Source organism: Sprattus sprattus, assembly GCF_963457725.1.
Source record: "Sprattus sprattus genome assembly, chromosome: 2".
NCBI lineage: Eukaryota > Metazoa > Chordata > Actinopteri > Clupeiformes > Clupeidae > Sprattus > Sprattus sprattus.
The window spans coordinates 54,140,180-54,167,001 of NC_137921.1; the positions used below are offsets into that span (position 1 = coordinate 54,140,180).

A 26,822-nucleotide genomic window follows, 5' to 3' on the forward strand; every position below is an offset into this window, starting at 1 on the left:
GAACAAGTGCCCAGTGGTTTGAAGGTTTGCACGTGTTGTTTTCGAGAATGTCATTTCTGCTTCGTGAAATTACCCAAAGCAATGGAGAAAAACTGTAAAATACACAGGCTTGGGGAGTAATGGACTACATGGAACTGTACACATGTACTGTGTGTATGGTCTTTGTTGTGTATCTTGAGGTGTATGTGGTGTTGTCTCGGGTCTCGGGTGTCTTAATCCATTATAGGTAGTTTTACGCATCGGTATGGTAGTTGTGGTGCACCCTGATATAGTCTAGATTGTTTTGGTAAGATTACGTGCATGTGACATGGAGAGGTTTGGCCACTGCGGGAAGTCTCCAACCAAAAGCACAATAAATTGAACATCTTGATCTGTGTATGTCACGATGAAAGGTGGGTGAATGCAGAAAAAAGAGCACAAACCTTGTGGGCCACACTATTGGGAAGCAGCGTCCTCACGACTACACCTGTGGCTTTGCCCCCAACAATGCCGAAGCCCAACCCTGAGCCATCATTTACCAACTCAATCTCCTCCACATGACCCCACTGTTCCTGCAGAGACAGACGGGGGGGGTTAATGGTCTAACATATAAAACATATAAATATACATACCTTTATGGCCTGCAATATCATATCATGGCTGGAACAACTAATATTTTTCATGATGAACAAAACTTCTGACACTGAAAAACATTTCAAAATATGTACTCTTGACATACTCTTTCACATTGAGACACATCAAGGAATAAAACAAAGACATTTACAGGCACATGGCAGGAACATGGGAGTTTATGAATGACAAAAACGGTGGAAAACTGGAGGGCTCAGACACTACATTTTTCCACTTAGAAAGGAACTGCTCAGCGTTGTAAGTTCTTCTTATAAGTGAAGGTAATGTCTGCAGTATGACCAAATGATGGACATCAGCCGCATGAGGGCTTTAATACCTGCTTAAGCCACCACTACACACAAGCATGCACTAAAAACACACAAACCCAAACACACAGAGAGACACAGAGACACAGACACACACACACACAGTCCTGCTTCTATGTCTGACTCACTCACTTCTCATACACACTCCAGCACACACACCTAATCGTGCAGGTCTTCTTGGGTTCTTATTAACAACCCAAGATTCCTTTCCTTCTTATTACCTGAGCCTTATCTGATGCGAGTGTTCTTCACTGGTTTTTCTCTGCCATCTAATGAAACATCTAAAGCAGTGCAAGGCCAAAGAAAAGGCCCATTTCAGATAAGCATGCAGCTGCAGTACTGGAGCCTCTACTCAGAGGGTTTGTGTGGATACTTCAAGCTCAACCAGCTCTAAAGTCACTGTTCACACCTGAAAATGGACCAGCTGTGGACAGCTCTGGCTGGTTCTGTTGTTGGCTATCAGGCTACATTCCTTTGAAAGGGCCGTTGATTCAGCAAGCACACCATTTAGAGGTTCACAAGAAGATTAATATCAACTATTATGGGGCAAATTGCCTGAGGATGCAGGACGTATTATCAGTGCAGATGGGAATTTAGGCATGGACCAATTAATCACCGACAGGCTGATAAAGGCAGTGCAACCCAGTCTTGCATGTACTACGTCAAAAGCATTATACAGTTAAACATCCAATAATAGCAGACCAATAACTGCAACCCTCTTATAACTGCTAGTCAAATAAACGGGCAACTTCTATTAAAAAATATGGGTCAAAAAGTTGGATATTGCCCTGCCATTGAATGAGTACATTCATTCTGAGCTTAGAGCACTAAAGACCAAGAAATTAAAAATAAATTGGTGGCAGCACATCATCAGGTTTGTCCACCCCTAGCTCCTCTCTCGCCAAGATGGCGGAGGCTAAAGGCTTAATTTATACAACTGAAAGATATTTGGGCGACCATTAATGTCTACATCAAAATCAATTGAATGTTGCTTGAATGTTACATTAACTTAGTTGAGGTAAACTGACAGACTTAATTTAAGCATCCAAGCTTTTGAACTAGCTGACAGGCTAACCATAAACATTAACTGACCGGCTTGCCACAAACTACAGGATAGCCAAACATGCTGGCTGTTTTTGATTCAATATCACCTCTTGAGATCCAAAGTGGTATTACAAAAGGTTGTGCGGCAGCTAGCGGGTTACCATGCTAACTAGCAGGTGCATTTATGCTTTTAACCTTAAAAATGTTATAAACTAAAAAAATCAGTAGAATATAAAGTTCTAAACTATAATACATACTGTACATACAGATTTGAAATCACACGCATGGTCGGAGATAAGCAATTGGGTCAATTTTTATCAGAAGTTATGCACTTTAAGTTCAGTCTGAAAACTATATTGAATATATTGTTCAGTTGGATTCATGATTATTCTATGGTGGTATGATTGGGCTTTGTGGACTACATCTGCTGCTAGGACGCTGCTGCTGATTTTGCAGCTGCTACTGAATTGCTCTAGTTGCAAATGCTGATGTTTTAAACAAAACCAATAAATGAGCCAAGATAAAACAAGTAGAGAAAATAGACCCCATGACTAAAAACAGGCGGGCAAGTGAGAAACTTGAGAAATCAAAAACGAACTAAGAGTGCGAGACCTACAAAGATGGCAGTACTGAGGTAATTGATTCCCCAAGTAAGTTAATTTTTAGAAACCGGAGGATAAAGGTGGACAACACTTTCTCAAAGAAAATAAGATGATCAACCCTCTCACATTACTGGACTTGGCAATAGCTCTGCTTAGGCTGCTACAGAGTATGAGTCTCACTGACCATTCCAGGATGGAGCAGGGTTTCCAACAAACATGGATGATATCCAGTGCAGATTTGGGTTATTTAGGCGGATTACCGTATTAAAGGATTCAAGTGCAGAATCCTTGTCCCTTGCCACAATAAGCTCAACGTGCTCCTTCTCCTGCTGCAGTAGACTAAGGGCCTGCTGTTGAGTCACATTTTCATCCAGAGGCATTCCATTAATGGCCAGAATCTGGTCATTCTCGTGGAGTCTGCCACTCCTAGGGGGTAAAGCACAGACAGCCTGAGTGGGTTAATGATCTTTATGGTCCTCTCTGTTCAGTGTTACTTACTCTGCAGGTATGGGTAGTTCCTTGACCTTTGCTAGTTACAGAGTGTGTAAGATGAAAGGTCTCCTGCAATTGTGAACTCTTATTGTCTTTATTGCTCGATTAACAGTGACGCACAGCTGCTGTGGGAGTCCATAATAATTCGGTCTAATACTAGGTTGATCAGGACCAAAATATGGTAGAACCACAAAAAGGGTTATCTCACAAACTGAATTCATTCAATACCAAGACTAGCAATGTTATAGTGGCATGAGTGACCTGTCAGCAATGCTTCCTGGTTGTATGTGTCTGATGAAGACGCCATGGCTGCCTACTCCCTCGGGTCTCAGACCCACCACACTGAAGCCCAGACCTCCAGACAGTGGCTTCGGTAGGCTGACATGCTCAGTCTTCCTTCCCTGTGGAGAAACAGGCCATCTCTTAACACACAATTGACCATGTTTGAACAATGAAAAATGCAAGAGGCATAGTCTTAGGCTATCAAAGTAGAGACTTTATAGTAATCTTGCTGAGATTTTTTTGTGTCATCAACCAATTGTAGCTATAGGTATTAGGATATTCAGTGTTGGTATTGGTACTGCTTTAAAAAAAACTGACGAGATTATGAAAAGATAAAGGGTGGAAAAAGAGAAACTTCCTCACTACCTTAGCAGCTACCTGGAGCCACATCTGTAGCTGTTTAGAAGAATGCACACTGGCCGAGGATGATAAGCCTGTGCCATTAGACCTGACAGAACTCCCACAGCTCGGGGGAACACTGGCACTGAAGATGAGCTGGCCTTTACGGGAAAAGCTGAATTCACTGCAGGCATCCGGGGGCACACGATTCAACTGGCCAACAGAGATGAACAGAGAAATGGATTTGTGAATAGTGCTCAGTGTACTGTACATATATTAACAACAAATACATAAATAACATAATCAATAACCTCAAAAACATCTGGCTTTAAACATTGACATGTTGTATGATAGTCACTTCTCTGTCATCAAAACAATTTCAAATGAAGTTGAGGACACTTAAGCATCATAAAGTTAAAGGTCATTGAGATTATGCAATCGTAATTATATAACATAGTAAAGTCTTTTAAGTGATCCTCCTGTAATCCTCATGTACCTGTCTCTGTAATAGGCAAGGTGCAATCAAGCGGTAATGCTGCAAGTTTGTTACTGCTTCCAACAGGATTCCTTGATGAAATCAAAGCTTCAAGCACAAAATGTATTTCAAAAAGGCATCATCATTTTAACATTGTCAGCATCTTGACTGAAAATTCTATTAATTTTACACCTTATGTGATATATAACCCGTATAAATATATGGGTCTTCCTGGGTGATTCCAAACATTTGAACGATAGTACATATAACAATCTAGAGATTGTTTTTGCCCAATTAGCTAGCTAAATAATAGAAACAGTGCAATAGCTAGCTAACTAACAGGCCTCCACAATCAGTGTGGACAATATACAAACTTTTCATTCTCCATAGAATTCTCACTGGATTTGGAGCACATATACTGCTACAGTAGCTCTTTTCCACTTCCATGTATTTTGGAAATTTTGCACAATATTTTTCCTCATGATATTAAATGGATTTTGTGACCCGCCATTATCCTCACACTTAATGAATTACAGCCCTCCATTGGGAAAGTAACCATACTTCCCCAATACAATAAGATAATTAAGAGATTAATGCTATGATTTATGAACATGGTGAAATACTTCATGTACATGTACAGTCATTCCTCAGCTATCCAACAAATCACACAGCGGTCAAAGCATTACCTTCAGTATTCAGGACACTGTCAAGTATTGAACAGCCTCCAGATGCATTTTTTAATACATGTTATGTTATTTTATTTTACTGATAAAACTGAATTTGTTTCAAGTATGGGATAGTGTATGGGAAAGAAAACACTGACATCATCTGACCAATGCATTCACATCAACAGTTTGGTAGATGTGTATACTGTATAGGACACATTCAATATTTACTGAGATGTTACTCCTATTGTATTCAATAAAATCAACATAACTACATATACAGGTCAAATACCTGAAGTTGTATAGAGGCAGGCTTAATGGGTACGCTTAGCCTGGTCATTCATTTGTCAATAATTTTCCCCCCTTCCAGTAAATCTGATCCCAAGTTTTCAAAAGTCTGATTTTAATTTTGCGATTTTAAATGCCTTCCACAACACAAGTTGTTTACATGTTTTCTACTGCATGGAGTCATTTCAAATTTGTGATAGACTTTTTGGTATTCACTGCATCGTTTTGCTGTTAAAACAAAACAGATGTACAGGTAACATACCCATGACCTTATCATTTACAAACAGATCAATGACAACAAACACAAAATAATTGCTAAATGTTTTCTAATGACATAATGCATATAACTTGTTTCCATACTTTCCACGACTAAGCAGCATGATGCTATGGAAGAGAGGACTAGAAAAGCCTTTGGTGAGCTTGCTGTCCACTCTCCAACATGCTTGCCTTCTCAAGGGTACACTTTACACTACACACTCAGAGTGCGGAGTAATAGCTGTAGGGCTTGTTATAATACCACAGTCATCTCCACAGGAACAAGAGGAAGAGGAACAGGGGGAGGGGGAGGGGATCAATACATTCCCTCACAGCTCCTGCTGGTCCTAAACAGGTAATGTATTAACGACCTTTAGACTCAGATCGTGGAAACTTATTTGTCTCCAGCTTATTTAGCCTAGGCTGACAGAGCAAGTTCCAAGCCATTCCATCAATATATCTCAAACAAGGCAGTTACTCAAACAAGACAGTAGATATTAGGGCTTGATAGATCCAAACACAAGCACAAAAAAAAAGCTTTCACCACAGGCTTCATACACAATAGATTTTCAACTGACGCATTCATTGGCCTTCATTGACCTTCCAAGCACTTAGAATATGAAGGCAAGGTTCTGTTATTGCTATTATCTTAATTTGGTATGCGGATTGCTTCTTGTGAAGAGATTTTTTTTGTCGCTTGCATCAATAAAAACTCCTGCTGAATATGAATATCCATGGGTGGGTCAATGTCTAGCTCCAGCATTCTGCTTTCATGGGGGTATTTTTCAACCCATTAAGCCCACTGACATGGAAGAAAATTCACTCTCCACTAAACTCTGATCTTCCAATGTACATAATGAACATTTCCCTTGCTGTGGCGAGGTGACTCAGTTTCAACCGCAGAGGTGACAAGGTCACAGCATTAGTGATTCAGGCTGCCTCCACAGTCTTTTCTACAGAAGCCCATCCTACTTCTGCTCTAATATATAATGTTCCTCCCCTGTGGAGTTAGGAAATTGAGCATCTGTTTCCATCTGTGTCAAATCTGCTTAAATATTTCAGCTGCTTGTTGTATTCAATGTGAACTGAATGTAACCGATAGTGGGAATGGTCCATGTGTAAAAGTCAGAATGCAAATGCCAATTGCAATTTTTGTGTGCATGTTCGTGTAATCTAAAGAAAACATTGTTATGATTTTGTTTCAGATTGATGTCAAGAACAGACTTGTTAAGACAGCTTAAAAAAGAGGAGTCAGCTGACAAGCAATGATCTATAGCAGGATATGAAGTGGTGAACAGAGGGTAATATCATATTAGTTCAGTGGAGGGACGCCATTATTTTCATGTTGCAAAAGATTAAGATGATGCATCTAAATTACTGCTGAGCTATTCATTCTGGGAAAAGCCTGCTGCACGTCATTATATTAGTATTGACAACAAGCATTCATATACAGAGGCCTTTGTAGGTCAGACCAAATGATACAGTGAACAGACAAAAAAACACAAAACACTTCCTAATCTTCTAGTAACTTCATTGCAAGGTTGTCCACCAAGATGTTTTCTTTTATCCTACAGGTATGCATCTTTGATTTTTGCCGGCCAAGCTTTTACAGCACGCCATTTTTTCACTTTTCCCCCTGGGTAGATCATCCAAAAATCGATCTTGACACATCTTTTTTTTCTTCGTTTAATGCAAGTGCTTCATTTTGAAAATGTCACAGTTATTTAGGATATACCAAATGTAAGGTATGTATTAATTGATGATGCTATTACAAGCAACAACTACAATTGTAGTTATCATTTTAACGCATCACTTTGGACATCTTTGATATAGTATATTTCCTAATACTTGAAAAAGCCAGAGTATTATTTTTGTTGAAACACTTGGAAAGCTCCTGACAGTTCGCATGGATCTATGAAGTAAACCTTATTTGGCAGCTTGTTTAGACTCCATTAAGATTGTGTTTTCCATTTTTATTAAAGTAATACAAAATTAAAAATGCTTGTTTACATTTTAAGGAATGTAAAAAGTGTATTTTTACAGGAAATCTGGCCACTTGCACAGTATTTGTTGAAACCTTAGAAAAGCTTTTCATTTCGGTGGGACAACCTTTTATCTACCCATAGGTTTGAAAACAATAATTTCTATATTCAGTGTATTAAAGGTCAGTACCCTTTGACGGGAATACTCCGGCACCTGTTCACAGCTCAATGCTACAGTTAACTTGGCTAAGATTGCCTTTAGCCTTGCTGGCTTGAGTTTGTGGTGTAACTTTGCTATAGTAGCAGTATGGCAGTTTAATGCTAGCTTCTTATGTGTTACATGTTCTGTGAGTAAAACCTGTTTTCAGCAAGTGTAATATTTCTCTTAAGTGCAATAAACAGGCAGGCTGACTACATTACTGGCTACGATTAGTTCACCACAGCAAAAATCACCGTTAACTTCCAGGCGTCAGCTGCATTTCCCCTGAAGCAATAGGAATATATATATAGCTTCTTCATTCATCCTTGCATTAATCACCAAGGGTTTAAACTTAAATATTCTAATAGCTAATATTAAACTACATACAATGCATAATGTAGTCAGCTTATTTCTACTATAACATCTCTTACGGATACGAGGACACACTGTTGTACTGTAATTTGGAAACAAACACCAATAATTACATATAGGTGATACTTGTAACATCCAATCATGATACTTATACTATTTCATTTTCAAATACTTATGTATTTGCTGGCAAATTCACCACATCATTTAGATAGAAATAAAGCTATCAACTTTTAATCTCATTTAAAATGTTTTGTGTGAAGACAAAAACAATGACTCAGCTAAGGAGTTGATGAGCTGAAATACTCCTCTGTTTTTGCTAAAGGAAGCTAATACACTTCCACTACAGGAGGGAATAAGCCACAGTACAAAGTTCCATCCTGATATCCTCAGCGGTGTTCACTACAGAAAGTAGAAAATGGAACTCCAAGTGTGCAAGTGTGAGGGTACCGTTATTCAAATTGCCAACATTTTGTTAACTTTTGGTATTAAGCTCTTACATTTAGCCTGTGGACCATATCTTAACTACAGGTATATGATCACCTCTAGGGATTTGGCTTGGAATGACCGAATAACGTTTGGAGAAATACCCCACAATTAATTCTGTGCTACAATGTTCTTACTGGTCTTCTTACAATGTAACAAGGGTACTGTAGTACAAAGTGAGACCAAATTCAAAAATGTGCATTTTGCATTTACATTAAAAAGTAATTCGTAAATTCAACAGAAAAAGGTACACTGCCTTCCAAAAGTATTCAATCCCTGTGAAAGTCATCACTATTTTCTGTTTTAGAAAATAAAGTATTTTCCCATCACATCAGTATTTTCATTGTGAACACTTATGGTTAAGTATACAGTATTTCTGAAGGCTAAAGAAGCTATTTGTATTCTTGGTAGATTTATATAGATCTTTTAGGTTGGAGGGACAATGTCCCTGGACTGTAGCGCCAAAGATGCTCAGTAGTCATTTGAATTACTAGTAAGTACTTGCACTCAGTTGAAATTGCTGCTAATTTAACATTCAGTCTGTTGTATACATGCAGTCTCCATTTTGGGGACCATAAATGTAGCTTTTTGTGAGATGATGGTCATCAAAGTTAATAATTCAACGGGCACATTGCGGTTGTTAAAGGAATTTGTGTTGTGTCCACACACTCTGCGTACATGGCCTTAAAAGTACAGTCTTTCATTGTAATCCAATACACAGTTTGTCAAATTCAGCTAATTGCACCTCATGGTCCTCTAGCTGTCTGTTCAGTGTGTGCGCGAAAATAACTCGTCATATCCGTGATATTCGTACAGTCCTAGATTTGTAAATGGGGAAAATACCTACTGGCTCAGACCGAGCCATAAAAAAATCCAGCCAATCAACACGTTGCTTCAGGAGCACGAAAGGGAGAGATGTATTTTGATTGGCTATAGAGCTAAAATATCAACAACCTTTCTCCAGAATCGTGGACTGCATATTTAAATCATCCTAAATAGCTGACAACTCCTGATTAGTCTATTGATCCGTCAGGCAACTCAATTTGGAAATATCAAAATGTGTACATCCTAGGAGGCATCTTCATTGTTTAAGCATTAATTTGCCATAATTCAGATTTCATAGAGAGGGAGGGCAATGAGTATGAGAGAATAAGAAAAGAAGGAAAGAGGGGAGAAAACAAGGCATTAATGGTAGGTGGGGGTATTAAATGGGGAAGTTTAGCTAAGAGGTAAACCAAATGTCAAAGCACAAACTTTCTCATATCAACAATCTTCCAGTAGTGTTTCATTTGGCTTAGCTGTGTTACACACACCTGGTCTTTGAGCTGCTTCACAGAGTGCTGCAGGGTGAGGATGTGTCCAAGCAGGGGACTCTGCAAAGCATCTCTTAGGGCCCCAAGTCTCTCGCTGTGGGTCCACTCCTCCTGCTGCACCAGTTTCAACTGCAGCCGCTCAAGAGCTTGAAGCACCTGCTGACGCTCCACTGATGACACTTGGTACATGGAAAGTGCACATTCAGTCCACAAGAAGTACAAATACAAGATTCAACACAAAGACAAACACACCGTGACAGATTATAAGCACAACTGTAATGCATACTAGGCTATTCCTGAATGCAATATACACAGAGATGTTTCTACGAAAAATACAGTGACATAACTGACACATACTATTGTGTAGCCTACCTGTAGGGACATTTTCAAACATTTTCCTTCCAATCCGTGAATTATGTTATTGTAACTAAAGAGAAGGAACAAAAGTTTAGATGATATAGCAAGTAGGAGTAAGCTAGGAAGTTAGTTGTAACCTGAGAGTAAATCATACACTAGCACATTCATAGAAGTCTAAAAACATGTCAAGTCTTAACATGACAGTGATTTAAGAACGCGAAAATGTTGTAAACAGTATTGTTACTCAGTATAGTACTTAAAGACAGGCCCGCATTTTCTTATTTTTTTTTTCATAGCAATGCCACCCGGTCGTATGGCAGTGAGAGCCGATAGATTAGACTTTATATAGGCTAACTTTAAAAACAAACCTATTGGAGGACATTATATCTAACTCAAAAAGCAAGGCTGTGGAAATCGTTATGACAAGACATGATTAGTGCCCTTACAATCGAATACATAAATTCTTATTTTAGGTACCCTTACCTGGCCGACAGAAGTTGAAAACACACCTCACCTTAAACAGGAAGTGTTGTAGATCCCAGGGGTAAAGTTAGGGCGGGGAACGACGAACTAGCAATGCCAGCTAAACGTGTATCAAACTTAGGCCATTTAGTCTGTTCGGGGGGAACGCATCAATCACATGAATTAAAGTGAGCAGTAAGTTAATAACCCGCTTTGAAACAAAAAAAAATAGACAAGTGTCATTATCTTTTTGATGAACATGTAGTAACAGGTGCAGTACAACGCTAGCGTTGGCTAACTTGATCATTCATTTGCCATTAATTATATTGTTTGTCACAAGAAAGACCATTCACATTACAGCAGAGACATTATAAGGACTTTGCATTAAGTTGAGCAAAAGCAGTAACGCTGGCGACAAACTGATAAGTTAGCAACCTACTCAGCACAACAGGTGAAACGCATAGGTTCGTGTATGATGACGTTTAATGTCAATCACAAACTAATGTTAAGGTTACTTCAATGAAAGTCGGGGGGAGTAACTAGTAACATAACTTAGCAGGTACCTGCTTGCCACGAGAGACTTACCTAAAGTAAAATGTGTTGCATCATATACCGAGGCAAAGGCTGCTATATTGACTCCTGTGTTCTTGTGGCTATGCATATTGATTGCTTGCCTTCAAAATTGGCTAGCTAGTTGCTCGCCATGTAACTGACTTAAAAATATACAGGCTATGCTACGTTAAGATAACGTTAACCTATTGATATCAGTTCACGTATCACGGCCAGGCACATTTAGCTACGACTGAAAAGATAGAACCTACTTGCAGTTCGTCCGTTGTTTTTGGGGGGCTGCTTTGGGTAACATTTAAGGATATAAGAAAAATAATTGTCCTCAATTTTTTTGCTGTGCGCCTTTAAGAACAAGCATCGTCACGTGACGCCAAATAATCGTATTTTCATCATGGCTCCTCCGTGGGTCAGGCTGCCTGTGCGGTCCTTGTTTGGGGTTTTGATGATTACTTTCTCCCTATGTTGGAATTTACAAGGAAGCCGCGTTAGTGACATCGATAGCTGCGAAAATCTACGCCTTGGACAATATCCTTTTATAGTCGATTACTTGTTCACTGTTGATATATTCTGCTGTGGCTAACAGGTCGACACTGACTGGCAAACAGTTGCTAATGCACTAAGACAGCTATCTAACTAGCATCCCTCTATATCGTTATTATTCCATGTCTGTACTATAATACTATGCTCTCATGGGTGAAACTGAGAGAGGAATTTAATATGAAACTGCATATAACACTTAGCTGGGTTCATGATATTTTGATTATCACAAGTGGTAAGCTCCAGTGGCAGTCAATACAATTGTGTTTGGTTTGTTGTAACGTTAGCCTAATTTATGTGTAACGCCGTTAATATGTATAGGCTCAACTCTCTCTATGTTATATGTGATGTTTAGTGACCCATGTTTCCACATCTTAGTTGATCAGATGTCATTCAAGTTATACACTGTGTGTTGTGGAAGACAAGTTACATTACAAATAATAGTAGGATACTCTTGCCCAGGACCTGTCGTTTGTGAAGGCAATACTTTATTTGAATAATTGCCGTCAATATGTAACCGCTTGGTGTGTTTAATCACCAAGTAAGGTGAGTTACGTTTAACCTTCTTGTTAAAGATCAAAGTAATAGCATTGTACTTAGCTGAAGTGAATTTAGTTGACTACACTATTACTTGGATCTTCAAACACCTTACTAGGGGATTATTCAAATAAAGGTGGGTCCTTAATCAAATAAAGACTCGTCTTCACAGGCTGGTCCTGGGCAAGAGTATCCTCCTTTTATTTGTAATGAAGCACCACGTCTTTGACAGGCTTAGTAATACAATTCATAGGACAGACAGGCCTATGCATTATGCTTTCCCTTCAAGAGAGGGCGCAAAATGTCACCGGTTATGACATTGGGTCGGAGTTTTAAAAGAAGATTTCTCTCAAATGTGTCGATAGGTTTTGATAATTTTTGTGTGACCACCTTTCAGGTGTGGTGGTGCATTATAAAACTGAAATGGTGTAGGCTATGTAATATGGCAACGGTGTGAATAAGGACATTCACGCGAATAACTTCAAATGGAGTGAATATAATTCAATGGACAGCCTAGCCTAGCCTGGATTGGATGGAATGGAAACGTAATGACCTTAACTTGGATCAGGTATCTTTGTTCAGACCCTAACATCAATGATGCAACTCAGGAACCAGAAGTCTGCAAAGATTTAATTGCGTGGGGTGAGTCATATTATTCATTCACATTGCAACTTATTGAGACGTTAAAGATACAGGCTGCGATTCTAATCCAATACACTTTTTTGTCAAATTCAGTTAATTGCTCCTCACAGTCCTCTCACTGTCAGGTCTGTGTGTACTGTATGTTGGAGAAAAAAAAACCTCTGTTGTTCCTACACTCTTGTAAAGGGGATACAAACATAGTGCCTTGGACCGAGCCATACACAATACCTGCCAACCAACACATTGCTTCAGGAGTAATTTGTGATTTGATTGGCCTTTGACCTTAAATATCAACAACCTTTTGCCAGCACTTCTCTGGAGTTCCCATAGAGTTACGACAGTAACGTTGACGATAGACAAAGCTTCTTCATGTTATGTCATTCACTGAACAATTCTATTGGTCTGTCATGGAACAGGGCATTTATTAGACATGTCAGAGTGGTTGCCAGTTTTCAATGTTTTGTCATGTTCATGCCTGTAAACCGTAGAATAAGAGTGAACTACACTTGTAATGCAATGTCTGTGTATTTGATCACCAGTGGTAAATAATGTAAAGTCACACACGCTGTCATTTGACTGTTCTTGCAAATCATATCTCATTCTATGAATTATGGATTTAGGCTTTGTCTGATTAATCTGGTAAATTGGTGAGTCGATGACATTGTATTGATACATATGGGCTATTTTTTGTGTTCCTTATTACCATTATGATATTTAGAAATATGGAGATTGTAACATTTTAAGAATATGTAAAAAAAAATAATAAATATGAATCGTCCATAATTCCTTCGGCCACATTGCCCAGCCCAAGTGTGATGATTTTGATAGTGATTTCAGGAGCAAATAGAATTATTCCATGCATACTGCCTGCAGAATATTGAACCGGAACAAGCGCTGAATATAAAACTTAATTCGAGTTTGGAACCACTGCTAAACTATTAGTATCCACCAGACGCAGCCTGTGTCCAAATGCATTGGAGATTCCTTCCCCTTTTGGTTCTATATTTCACAAACTCATTGCCTTGTCAAAATAAGGAGCAGGACTAGCCCTTTCCAATGATGCTAGTCTGTGCAACGAACTGCTATGAAGGAATCCAGTTTTGAAATTATGTCAAATCTCAGCCATCATAAACTGCTTCCATCTCTGCATCTAAACACACTCATTACTGTTGTTTGAGTTACTAATAAAGTTGTTATTATGAAGACATGAATGAGGTATGTAATGAAATAGCAGACCTTATGCTTCACAAAGAGGCTAGTAACTTGCTTGTTACTTACAAGTGATGTACCAAATGATGGCGGATCTTTAGAAGTTTCGAACTGAAGGTAGTAAAATCATGCTGAAAATAGCCTTGGGTAGTAAGAGCTGAAGTTGTTCAAATTGTCAAAAATATTTCAGCATCAGCATTATTTTTGAATTTCATACAGTTCTCGCGGTGTAAGCCAAAAAAAACTACATTTGCTTACAGTAGTGCCCACTAGTAGCATGTTTGGTGAGTTCTTCGTGATTCTGGCTAAAGGTTTTTTTTTTTTCTTGGGTCAACAGCCAATCAAATTACACTTCTCCCTTCCATGCACCTGAATCAATATGTTAATTGCTTGATATTGTGTATGGCTTGGTCCGAGCCATTTTATTACCCATTTACAGCACCAGGACAGAACATCTGATTTTTTAAACACACACACTCACACTCACACATACAGAGTGGCCAACTAGATGACCATGATGAGCAATTTACTGAGTTTGATAAAAGTGTAGCGTATTTTCCCGACTATTAACCGCAACAAAATATGAACTACATTACAGTATTTTAGGTAAATCTATAAAAACAAACCTGCGTTTCGCCCCTGTGTATTCCCCACAGTTTATTGAACGTTACGTCATGCCATGTAGTTTGAGTCTAATGTAATTGATCCCCTGCTGACCTAGTACCTCGTAGGAATTGCAACCATTAAATGAATGTGTTCGAGAAGGGCAAGGGAGAGGGAGGACTTCTCCCCCTTATTCGCTAACATTACATTGATATCAGAGTAAGCCCCTGCTCTGTTGATGTCCCATTATTTCTCTTAGGATTGTTTGATGTGTCCATGTTAAGCCGCAAGTGGTGAGCTGTTTCCCGGTTGCTATGGATATATAGTTATATTTCAATAACCTTAATAAACAGTTTAAATGGAAAAGTTACATTTGCATAATAATAGCTATAGCTAGTTGTTTAGCTGATGGTTTCCTCGATTTAACTTATAAAATGGATAATGGGAAAAGGTAGAAAACCTTAACTAGTTAATACTCATGAGTTCATACATATTAACCTGAGTTCATCACACACTAGCAGCTGCCAACTGTTAAGATGGTTCCCTAAGCTAAAGAAAGCTGGGTTAGATTTTTAACTATGATAGGTAGAAACCCTCTGGGTGCCTGTGCAGCCTCATATTAACACAAGCTCATATTCACTTCATATCAAAATGAGTTGACGCTAGCTACTCCTAATTCTTAAGAAGGTTTCCTAAGCTACATATAGCTAGGATAGTCCATAGCCAGGTTTACTGACATAAGATCTCGCACACCTCTTGCAGAGGTTCCTGCTCCATAGCATTCCGTTAGAGTAAGAATGTGACTGAGTGTGAATAAAATGTGTTTAGTATCCAAGGTTTTTATCATATGTGAAAAAGAGAGAGAGAGATCCATTCACGCTTTATCTGTCAGTCACACTTTATCTGTGCGCATTACTTTCTGCTAGATTGGGGGAAAGGGCATTCCGGTGTATATGATGCACCTAATTATTAACCGCAGGGCTGCAGAAATTCTGCACAATCAAGGTATAAACCACGGTTAGTAGTCGGGAAATAACGGCAACAAAAAAAGCTTTCACCGCACAATTATATCGCCAAAAGACAAGAGTTGGCATGCTAACAAGCCTTTTCATCAGTGCCAACTGTTCTGTTGTTAGTGTTTTATTAGGGTTTTGCAGGCCTTTTTCAGTAGATAGATCGGTGGTTTTCAGTCAAAACTCCTAACTGCTAGTTTAAGATATTGATACTGTTAAGCAAGTTAAAGGGGGGTGCCAAAGTAAGTGTTGTCACTGTAATTTGATTTTAGATTATTAAGTCAGGATCATGCCATGTGTGTGTGTGATTTGCAACCTGCATTTTGAATAGCTACTTGCTTTTGTTTACAGTGGAATGTAAGCCAGCTCCAAATGTCACCTGCCAACTGGCTAATGGTACGAGGTTTAAATTCAGTGGAGAAGAAGTTGGTTTCAACAGAAGTATTCCATGCAGGAATGTGTAAGTTAATTTACCCTATAACATCCAGTCCATGTAGTATTTTTTTCCATATTATAATCATATAATGCATTGATATTTTAGTATAGAATAGAGGTGTGGATTCTGTTGGTGTTCTGTTTATGCAATGAAAATAATTGCATAAACATGATGTGTACAATTTGCTTTCTTCTCAGGAGCGGATACTCTTACAAAGTGGCTGTTGCGTTGTCTCTCTTTCTTGGCTGGCTTGGGGCAGATAGATTCTACCTTGGGTATCCTGCCTTAGGTAAGTCACCTTATTATTCAAACCTTAACAGTCAAGTAAAGAAGACACTGGACACTGTCATGGTGCCTTCGGGGTCGAGAAGTAGGCAGGGATAGCAAAAGACTGCGTTAGCCACTTCACAGCCTGCTAGCCACGATTTTCTTTGGTACCATTCTTTGAAAATCCTTGGTGTAGGATTTCCCCTTCTTTGTAGCTACCTGTTTAATTGATATATTTGGTTTAGGAGGTCCTAATTGTATTGTTGCCCATTTTTTACGCCGACCGAAAGGAGTTTCTTTCACAGAAAGAATTGAGTTGTTGCACTGAGCACTAGCCATCTCGACAGATGCCTTGGTTGAAGCTGTATGACGTTCTTATACACTTTTACGTCCATTACTTATGACGAAAGCATGGAGGGGCGAGCCCTCCCGATAGCCATAGAGAATGCATTGAGAGCCCTGTTTTGTGAAAAAAACGGATTTAACATGGGAGTCAATGAGAGAGGTCTGGGGCGATTTCAATTTCGCCCCAAATCGCCCAGAAGGGGCTGGGCCATTTTTAAGCACGACTTGCCTGATTGTTACCTGATTGGACAATGACATTCAGAGGCAGATCAGACGGTCTAGTGGTAGAATCCGACAGAAAAAAAAATATCTCCTTTTCCCAAGGCAGTGTGTCGCCCCTTTCGCCCTTATGGACAAGCCGCCCCTGCGTTTGACCATCAGATTTTGACATCAAGCCACATTCTAGTCAATCTTAGTATACAATTCTTAAGAATTCAAGAAGTCAGGTTTCATTGAACCCCTTTCATCAGCCATGAAACATACAATACTGTAATAAACTGGAGGCCCCTGAGCTCGTACTTTTACATGATAACAAAGGGTGCAGGGAGTAAGCCTTGGCTTGGAATGCTGTGGTATTCACCATACCTTTGCTTAAACCTTGCCCTTGTCTTCTCAGGCCTGCTGAAGTTCTGTACCGTAGGTTTCTGTGGAATTGGCAGCCTGGTGGACTTCATGCTGATTGCCATGCAGGTGAGTGATGATGCCTCTCACTGTGTCCGAGAAACAACTCAAGCAAAACCAACCTTTCCTGTCATCGTAAACTGTCTACCAATCCCAATGACCAGTAGTTTCTGTCTACCGTTCCAAATGACCAGTAGTTTCTGTCTACCGATACAAATGAGCAGTAGTTTCTGTCTACCGATCCAAATGACCAGTAGTTTCTGTCTACCGATCCAAATGACCAGTAGTTTCTGAGCTTTATTTCAGCTTTGTAGATTGTACAACAATGGGTAATCACATATGTTACCACATTTCTCTTCCATAGCACATGATGTCTGTTAAAAGAGATTAAAGTTCAGTTTTAGCGTTTATAAAGGGGCAGCCGTGGCCTACTGGTTAGGGTTTTGCGCTGGAAACCGTAGGGTGGCTGGTTCAATCCCCTACCAGTAGGAAAAATGTTGGCTGCTCTCCTATGCCCACATCCACGGCTGAAGTGCCCTTGAGCAAGGCACCTAAGCCCAATCACTGCTCCCCGGGCGCCTTCAAAGGCAGCTCACTGCTCCGGGTTAGTGTGCTTCACTGTGTGTATCACTACCCTGGATGGGTTAAATGCAGAGATAGAATTCAGAGTGTGTGTGTGTCACTATCTCTGCCATAAACATAGTCACTAGTCACTAGGGTTCATTTCCATTTCATTTCCATTATGAAAAGGAGCTTCAGTACTAGGAGATATCAGGGCTGGGAAGCATGCTTTGTAGGTCATCTTTTAGTACAGATGAACTTGATTGAGTGGATAATTAGCTTTGATTTTTGTGATGTACTACACAAAGGATGGTCTTTCTCAGTGACGTGCGGTGAGGTTCCTATCTGATGAGGCACAGAAACCGGAAGTGATTACGTCATTCCGATCTCTAGTTGTTTAAAAAAAATGTAAATGTATACATTATACATGTAAAAATGCATATGGTTTAAAATGTGTCATCTGACCAGGACTGAAAAAACTTTGTTTCATTGTCTAATACTAAACGATCAGGGTTTTTTTTATTATAAGAAGTTATGCGGCTCAATACTCAACTGACTTGTTAACCTAACTTTTACAAGGCTATAGGCTAACAGCTAAACGTACAACCGGTGTGCTAATTGAACTTTTACACCCTGTCAAATAAGATATTTAATAGTATCAAGCGAGCGTATGTAGCCCTCCCACCAATTATGTGGCTCATTTCATTTTGTCTAGGGACAATATAACTACGGTTTTGGGATGCTAATTTAAATGACTCGGACAGAGTTTTGAATTTGCAGTTTAGACAAAAACAATTGCATATTTATTTACACAACATATTCACAAGCAAACAGTTAAACACCGCAGACATAGCAAACAATACCAAAATGTTCTACTGACCAGTATAATTCAAAGTTGGTGCACTTTCTTTGGAGCTCGTAACCGTCAATTAGAGGTGAAACAAACGTAATCCACTCACGACTATCCGTATAGTTCAGTGGAAATCCGTCGTCTTATCCCGCGATTTCCCTCCTCTTCTTGAGCGAATGCTGTCAGTAATTTAGCTCAGGAATAGCACCTAGTCTGCTCACAACTTCAAGGCATTTTTCCTGCGCCAGCAGCCTTTAGCGAGGTCCGTGTTTCGCATGAATATGTAGTCCCGTTGGGAAACGTGAAACACTCCAATACCTTCTGTCCCGTTGTTTGAAGCAAACCTTTTAGCTCCGGCATTGGTCTCCCATTATCAATCATTTCTTGTTTGGACTGAAAGTCCAGTTTTGAGAACTGCTTCAGGTTAGCAATGCAATCTTCCATTTTCGCTGTCAAGGTCAAAGTGAAGAAGAAGTCCAACGTCAGATTATATACCCAACAAGTGCCCTCTCGCTCGCCTCCCTTCTTGAAGCAGTGGTACTGCGTGCCTCACAAACCATATTTTTCAATGCGTTTTGAACTAAACTCAAAAGGTTCTACGCTTGTGCACGCATGCGTAAAACCCAGTTTGGAGTGATTGCGCAATCTTTAGTGTGGCACTGCCTCCCCTGCCCATAGACTCCAATGCATCTGCCTCCCTTGACGGCACGTCCATGTTCATTGGCTGATCACTGTCACTGGGAACCGGAAATGCTCAAATTCAGCGATTTTGATAATAAAAATGCTCAAAATGATCGGAATCATGCAGAAATGACACTCGTTACACAGATAACTAGAGAAATATGAATATTTATTTTATAATACATAAATATATATGATTATTATATAAAAAAAATATCTGCCTCCCCTGCCTCCTATGACTGCACGTCCCTGGTCTTTCTTACATACTGACAACAGAAATACTGACTTCTGTCAATCAACTGAATTGTCTATATGCTTGCCAACCACCTTGGCCGCCTGACTGGTTACAAATCTCTCAATGTCTTGCTCTCTTTTATAAATGAAATTAAATCGGTAAGTTTGGTTATCCTTTGCTGTTTTTCCCCAGCGATGGCCACATTTGCTCAGGTTGGCGTTGAAATTTTGAAAAAAGGTTGATTTTTTTTTTTTTTTTACATTTCTGTAGATGGCAACCTCGACTGATCTTGAGTGGCACAACACAGCTTATTTTTTCTCTTAAAGTTTAATGAAGGACTGGGAGAGAGTAATGCATTTTAAAAGGTGCCACTGGCACAGAGACCCAACACATACTTACACTCTCAATTAGCTGTATGCTGTCTGGGTTCATTCTTCATGCTTTTTTTTTATAAAGTATAGTACCTCCCCACTGAACCCATTGTTTGCTGTGGCACTCAGTTAAACAACTTACTTTAAGAGTAACTACCCTGCCTTGGAGCAGGGCCTGGAAATTTGCCTTTGAAAGGGAATAATATATACCTGGGACACAATGTTATTAATGCTATTTTTTCATGTATTTGGTTTTTGTACATAGTGTTAAACATATGGAGTATGTACCTAAAACTTTGCAGTTGTAAAGAAAGCCTGTTTATGTAGGAGAGAAAAGCAGGAGAATATAGGAAAGTAGAAAAGATTCTCCTGAAGAGGGCTGTGTTGGACACCCAGTTCTTTTGGAAGTAACTAACCCACTCCCAGCACCACCCCACCCCACTACAAACACATCCACTCATTCCCCTCGCTGGTCAATCCACGCTAGATAAGGAGCAAAGGAGCAAGATAAATGTCCACAGTTGCCCACATCCCACAGCATTATCAGAGCAGGAAGAGATGGCTTTGGTTGGTCTCCAGACAGTTGTGTGCTAATCTTGACTAATCCAGAATCCCTCTGCTGAATGTTTCACTGGCTGCTCTTTTTTCATCCACTCATCCACCATCTCCTTCATGGTGGTGTGTTCACAGTTCCAGGTGTCTTTTATCTCCCCAAACACACATGCACAAAGTCTATCTCAGACCACCTTTACCACCTTCTTGGAGGAAAGCAGGGCAGCTCATGTATAGGTCAAACATGTCAACATCTACCATGCATTTGAAACGATTCAACCTCCTAAGCCCTCATGACATTATTGTGTATTTGGCGCTCTTGTCGTATTTATTGGAGATATACCAATGAGACAACATAAAATTAAGTTTAGTGCAAACGAGATGATGCTTTTTCCATGTTAAGTCAGAATGGCAATAGTATCTGGTGTGTTTTTCCATATAAACCAATGGATCTCAACAATCTGAATGGTATACAACTTCTATGCCCAGGATAAACACAACAACCATTTCAGTGTCAAGAAATGTAAACATGTCAACTGTGGTAGAGCACGTTACGCAGGAAAATGTCGAACGTAGGGCCCTCTGATTTCTGTGATGTGGTAAACGAACAAATGCAGTATCCTGTAATAAAAATGGAATTCAGATGCAGTAAAGGGTATGCATTGACATCACCTCCCTGCTATAATACGCCCCTTCAGTCGGACTGAGTGGCAAAACATGCTGCATTGTGGTTAGGGAAGCTGTAGAACTGTGAGTAAAATAAAACGATTATCTGCTTCATTTAAAGTCAGTTGCACTCTTACCAAGAACTAGTGCTCCATGGATGTTGACATGTGGCCAGGAGTTTCCTGACATTTATATGATTTTGATAGGAGTTGGGAATCAATGGGAGAGGTGGACGGATGCCAAAAGCAGTTATGTGGATTGTATTTTTTTTGTCCTTATATGCACGGGTGGAAATAAGTAGCAGCGTTTTTGCTGACTTTGAGGGCAACCTGAATCTTTTTTTCTTTTTACTTTTTAGACTGATGCGCACAGGCACCGTTTGTTTTTGATATACCACTATTAGCTGTGACAGGACTCTTAAAGACATTGGACCTCATTTACTAACATTGGCCCTCATTCTCGATCTTTTTCTGTAATTCTTCAGAAATGTTTCTTACACGATTTTGCAAGGGAAACGCCTCCGCTGCATTCCCGCACGCTTGAAAATGCGTTCATAAGCAGCCGAAGTCTTCTCAGCTGTGTTCCTTCTGATTAGTTTCTTAGATTGATGCGCGTTCTCGTGAAAGTGGATTTGCATACATACACTCCCTGCCAGCTCCTTATTAGGGCACGCAGCCATAGCCAAGTGTGCTGTCGGAATTACCCAAATCCACACGAAAGCAACTCGTAACAGGTGTTTCTTAATAAGGTGGAGATGTTTTCTTACGTTGAACTTCCGAGGTCCGTAAAACACATTTAAGAAGTCACTTTTTAAAAAAAAATCAAAAATGGCTACCATAAGTGTGAAGACAGGTCACGAGTAGGTGTATAAATTGCAGTCAGTGCTGTTAGCCAAAATAGCCACCATAAGTGTGAAGACTGGTCACGAGTAGGCGTATAAAATGCAGTAAGTGCATGTGACAGTTCTTAGAGATTGGGTTAAGTGTTTATTTGTTTATTCACTTACATTTGCAATGTTCGTGTACATTTACATTCACATTCAGTCATTTAGCAGACGCCTTTGTACAAAGTGACGTACAAGGGAGAGAACAGTCAAGCTACGAGCAATAGAGACCTAGTGTAACAATAAATACTACCTCGTAGAATCATGACTATAAATGTGAAACGTAATTGTTTATGATACAAATATTCTCGTATTTATTATTATTATAATTATTTTAATCCGAGGATGTCTGTAGAGTTCACGTGAACGCAAACACCAATGGGTTCTCACAAATTCAACCGTTAGCCTAACCTTTTTAACACATAGAGTTTTTTCAAACATCATTCCTCAACGCGATTCCTCAAATAACCACAAGAGGGCCCCGTGGAATCGCATTTGAGAAGATTCCGGAAGAGTTACTACTGCTATTTCGTGTTCTGAAAGTCTTCTGAAGTTCAGAAGAAATCGCAGAAGAAAAAACTATGGAGAATGGCAAATGTTTTCCTAAATCCACCGAAGTAGAGTTCCTTCTGAAATCCTTCTGAAAGTCTTCCCAACTGCTGTCGAGAATGAGGGCCATTATCTTGAGGGGCTTCTTAAATATCTTCTTAGGAACTTGTTACCTGCCTGGCCCTCATTGAGTGTGCCACTGTCACTTGCCTGACAAAAATCAGTATAATGGAGACTAGCTGCTAGATTTCCTTTTCCAATTTAAGGAAGACACAGGTAAATTCAAGTAACAAATAGAGAGTTTAGCTACGGTATATGGAGTATATTCTTACCTCTTCCTCCATCATAATCACCTCTGCTATTATCTTAATAAATATCATATCCTTGGTGCCTTGGTCTTCCAAGAAAGCCAGGTCTTTGAAACGTGGATCAAGCGCCAGTGTTGTGTCTGAACGCGTTCATTGAATGAAAGTTCATGAACTCGTACTGTATTACTGCCTGATGAACGATACTGTGAACGTGTTCATTCTGGTGTCTGTGAATGGCACATTTACTCTTTTTAATTTCGTTCAATAACGTGCCAGATTTATAGAGACTTCCAGGCGAAAAACAGCGTTAACAGTCCATTATCCCACTGTCTTTGCCTGTGACAGCGTTGCGTAGCGTTGTGTAGAGGCCGAGAGCGGTATTGCAGACAGATAGAGATTTTAGAAAGATTATAGACTTCACGAGAAGCGGCCATTGACAGCAGTGGAGATGAAAGCGCGTTTAAGAAACATTAGAGAGGTGGAATCTATCTAAATATAAAATTATTGGTCTTGTATTGAGATTATACTGATACAAAAATGTTACAAACGTTACTGTGAACGTGTTCATTCTGGTGTCTGTGAACGGCACGTTCACTCTTTTTAATTTCGTTCAATAACGTGCCAGATTTCTAGAGACTTCCAGGCGAAAAACACCGTTAACAGTCCTTTATCCCACTGTCTTTGCTTGTGAGAGCGTTGCATAGAGGCCAAGAGCGGAATTGCAGACAGATAGAGATTTTAGAAAAATTATAGACTTCACGAGAAGCGGCCATTGACAGCAGTGGAGATGAGAGCGCGTTTTAGAAACAGTAAGAGAGGTGGAATCTATCTAAATATAAAATGATTGGCCTTGTATTGAGATTATTCCGATACAAAAATGTTACAAACGATGCATCGTGATTCATCCCACATTGTATCCGGTGCACACTTTTTTGATCCGGGCCATCGCATCATGGGCTTTGATGCTGGTGCATCGATGCGAACCGGTGAATCTTCCCATCCCTGCTATGCACTGATTCTAAAATGAAACGCACATTCTCGTACACACAGACATTTAATGACAAATGTATGCAAGTATATCCTAGTTTGGCAACAAAAGCTGAACTGGTAGAGGATGTATGTGATTCTTGTTATAATTGCAGTTTTGTGTATTCTCAGATTGTGGGCCCCTCTGACGGGTCAGACTACATTGTGGATTACTATGGAGCTCGACTGGTCCATCTCTCCATCACCAATGAGACTTATAGAAGAACGCAGCTCTCTTTGTGAGAGGGAACATGTGAGTAATGCCTGAACTATTCCAGACGGGGAATCTTTATCTGACACCAGCGTACATTCAAAGCTCTGATGGATAAGGTACCATAGGAATCTACAAATCCATCACCCTCGTATGGATGCACAGATAATTCCCTGTGAGCATACGGTAGACTTGTCTACGACTGCTGTACAAGTCTGATTCAGACTGGGCAACCTTTTGGTAATGAACAGTTGGGTTTGGGGGAAAAATGGGGGGACCTTTTAAGTTCTGTACCATAAATATTGAACTCTCCTTTCTCTCTCTCTTTCTACTTTTTCCTTTCTTTGCTCTTTTTCTGTTCTTATTTCTTCACCGTGTCTTTCTCATCATCTGCCTCATTTAGGCAATGGTTAAATGTCAGGCAGTGGAGCAAACATAGGCCTTTGACCTTCATGAGAAGAGTGGCTGGAGCCGTGAGGCCGCACTCATTAGGGCCTGAGGGCACTGAACACTGAACATGCCCACATGCACCTGCCATACTTCTGCTTTCTTTGCTTCCCCTTCCCTTCCTGTAAAGGAGAGTTCCAATGCAGAGCTAGATATTTGTTGTCTTTTGTTAGTTTTCTGTAAACTGGTCCTTGGTCGTCCGACACTTTTCATTGTATTAGTAATATGGGCCTAAAACCATAAATATTTTAGGCCAGAATAGATTAATTTTATGAAATCACTGACACAATTGTTGAGACTGATACAAACATTTTGTCTGATCAGTTCAGGTGGAGGATGTTCGCTGAAGGTGATCCATAGACTGGGTGTTCCCAGTAATACATCCCAAAAATGGGAGCCTTTCTTCTGGAGACGTCTCTGATGAGAACCCACAGTGATCCATCAGCAGTGGTGACCGGGCAGTGGAGTTTTTAAACACTGTGTTTCAGTAACTGCAAGACTGGGTCTGAAATCTGTAAATACTTTTGTACATATTCTGTAAAGAATGACTTCATCTGGACTGGCTTGAGAGCAGTGTGTCCGACCATGTGGACATCTAAAATCCCCATGGCTATCTCGTACTTGACCACGTGGACATCTAAAATCCCCATGGCTCATACTTGACACATTTGCTCCATGAATCCCTTCCTTGCCTCACCTCATCAGCCCTGCATTTTTTATTCTTGAACTTTGAAGTGCATATATTTGTACCACTTATTTATGTTTTTGTGTCATCTGTTCATGCATACAATTAAGTTTCATGTGGATTAGTGAAGTGTATAGTATCATCGAGCAACAATCAGTGATGAATAAAATGCAAGGAAAACACCACATTCCTTCTTTGGACTTTATTTATTTCAACTTTATTTGTTTATTTTTAAAACGGTGTATGAAGTGAAATCAAAGTAATTTAATACTTACAGTACATACACAGCAAAGCAGTGCAATAGTACACACAACACAGTGTACAGCAACTGCCGCCTTCATTCTTTAAGTCCATATTCATCTCTATAACCACAATGTGACATATTCCAAACTCTAAGTCATTTCACATAAACCTTCAGTAGTATCCTTTTATAAGTCAAATTTGTATTAATACATGAAATTCATTCTCAGAGACTGTTTGGAGCCTCCATTAGATAAGCTTGTCAAATATTTGATCAGTAGATGGCATTTGAAAACAATGGGCCTCATTCTCGACAGCAGTTGGGAAGACTTTCCGAAGGATTTCAGAAGGAACTCCACTTCGGAAACATTTATGAAAACATTTGCATTCTCGTTATTTTTTTCTTCTGTGCTTTCTTCTGAACTTCAGACAACTTTCAGAACTCGAAATAGCAGTCGTAACTCTACCGGAATCTTCTCAAATGGGATTCCACGGGCCATCTTGTGGTTATTTGAGGAATCGCGTTGAGGAATGACATTTGAAAAAACTCCGTATTACAGTAAAAGGGTTAACGGGCGAATTTGTGAGAACACGTTGGTGATTGCGTTCACGTCAACTCTACAGACATCCTCGGATTAAAATAATTATGATAATAATAAATACGAGAATATTTGTATCATTAACAATTACGTTTCACATTTATAGTCATAATTATACGAGGTAGTGTTTATTGTTACACTAGGTCTATATGGCTTGTAGCTTGACTGTTATTTCCCTTGTACGTCACTTTGGACAAAGGCCGCGTCTGCTAAGAGACTGATTGTGAATGACATGAACAATGCAAATGTAAGTGAATAAATAAATAAACACTAAGCTCAATCTCTAAGAACTAAGGCATGAATTTATTGCAATTTATACTACTACTGGTGGCCAGTCTTCACCCCTATGGTGACCATTTCGAACGACAGGACGGACTACAATTTATACTCGTACTTGGGACCGGTCTTCACACCTATGGTGCCTATTTTTCGATTTAAAAAAAAAAAGTGACTACTTAAATGTGTTTTATGGACTTCGGACGTTCAACGTTATACAATATCTCCACCTTATTAATGAACACCTGTTACGAGGTGGATTCGGGAGATTGCGACAGCACACGTTTCTAAAATTGCGTCTCCTAATAAGGAGCTGGCAGGGCGTGTATGTATGCAAATCCACTTTCACGAGAACGC

At 39.7% G+C, this 26,822-nt stretch overlaps 2 protein-coding genes across 3 annotated transcripts in view; one reads left to right on the top strand and one right to left on the bottom strand.

The window, feature by feature from the left end:
* Positions 1 to 10,131, bottom strand: part of patj (PATJ crumbs cell polarity complex component) — a gene marked incomplete at its 3' end in the record, with an annotated part of 82,343 nt that extends 72,212 nt beyond the window's left edge. Inside the window, 6 exon segments of the mRNA XM_080860297.1 lie at positions 423 to 551; positions 2,842 to 3,007; positions 3,335 to 3,474; positions 3,722 to 3,907; positions 9,727 to 9,905; positions 10,099 to 10,131. Coding sequence (XP_080716423.1) covers positions 423 to 551; positions 2,842 to 3,007; positions 3,335 to 3,474; positions 3,722 to 3,907; positions 9,727 to 9,905; positions 10,099 to 10,120 — 822 coding nt within the window. The 5' untranslated portion in view covers positions 10,121 to 10,131.
* A 1,375-nt stretch (positions 10,132 to 11,506) lies between these two features.
* tm2d1 (TM2 domain containing 1) lies at positions 11,507 to 25,465 on the top strand (the record flags this gene model as incomplete). Of its 2 annotated transcripts, none has more annotated exons than XM_080832755.1 (7): positions 11,507 to 11,640; positions 12,758 to 12,831; positions 16,008 to 16,116; positions 16,290 to 16,381; positions 17,321 to 17,394; positions 24,140 to 24,260; positions 24,990 to 25,465. In XM_080832755.1, the coding sequence occupies 6 exons, from the start codon at positions 11,507 to 11,509 to the stop codon at positions 24,248 to 24,250; spliced, it is 594 nt and encodes a 197-aa protein (XP_080688881.1). In that variant the 3' UTR covers positions 24,251 to 24,260; positions 24,990 to 25,465. The 2 variants fall into 2 exon arrangements, with proteins under 2 accessions (XP_080688881.1, XP_080688880.1); XM_080832754.1 differs by having other exon boundaries at positions 24,995 to 25,465.
* Between the last annotated feature and the right edge of the window lie 1,357 nt (positions 25,466 to 26,822).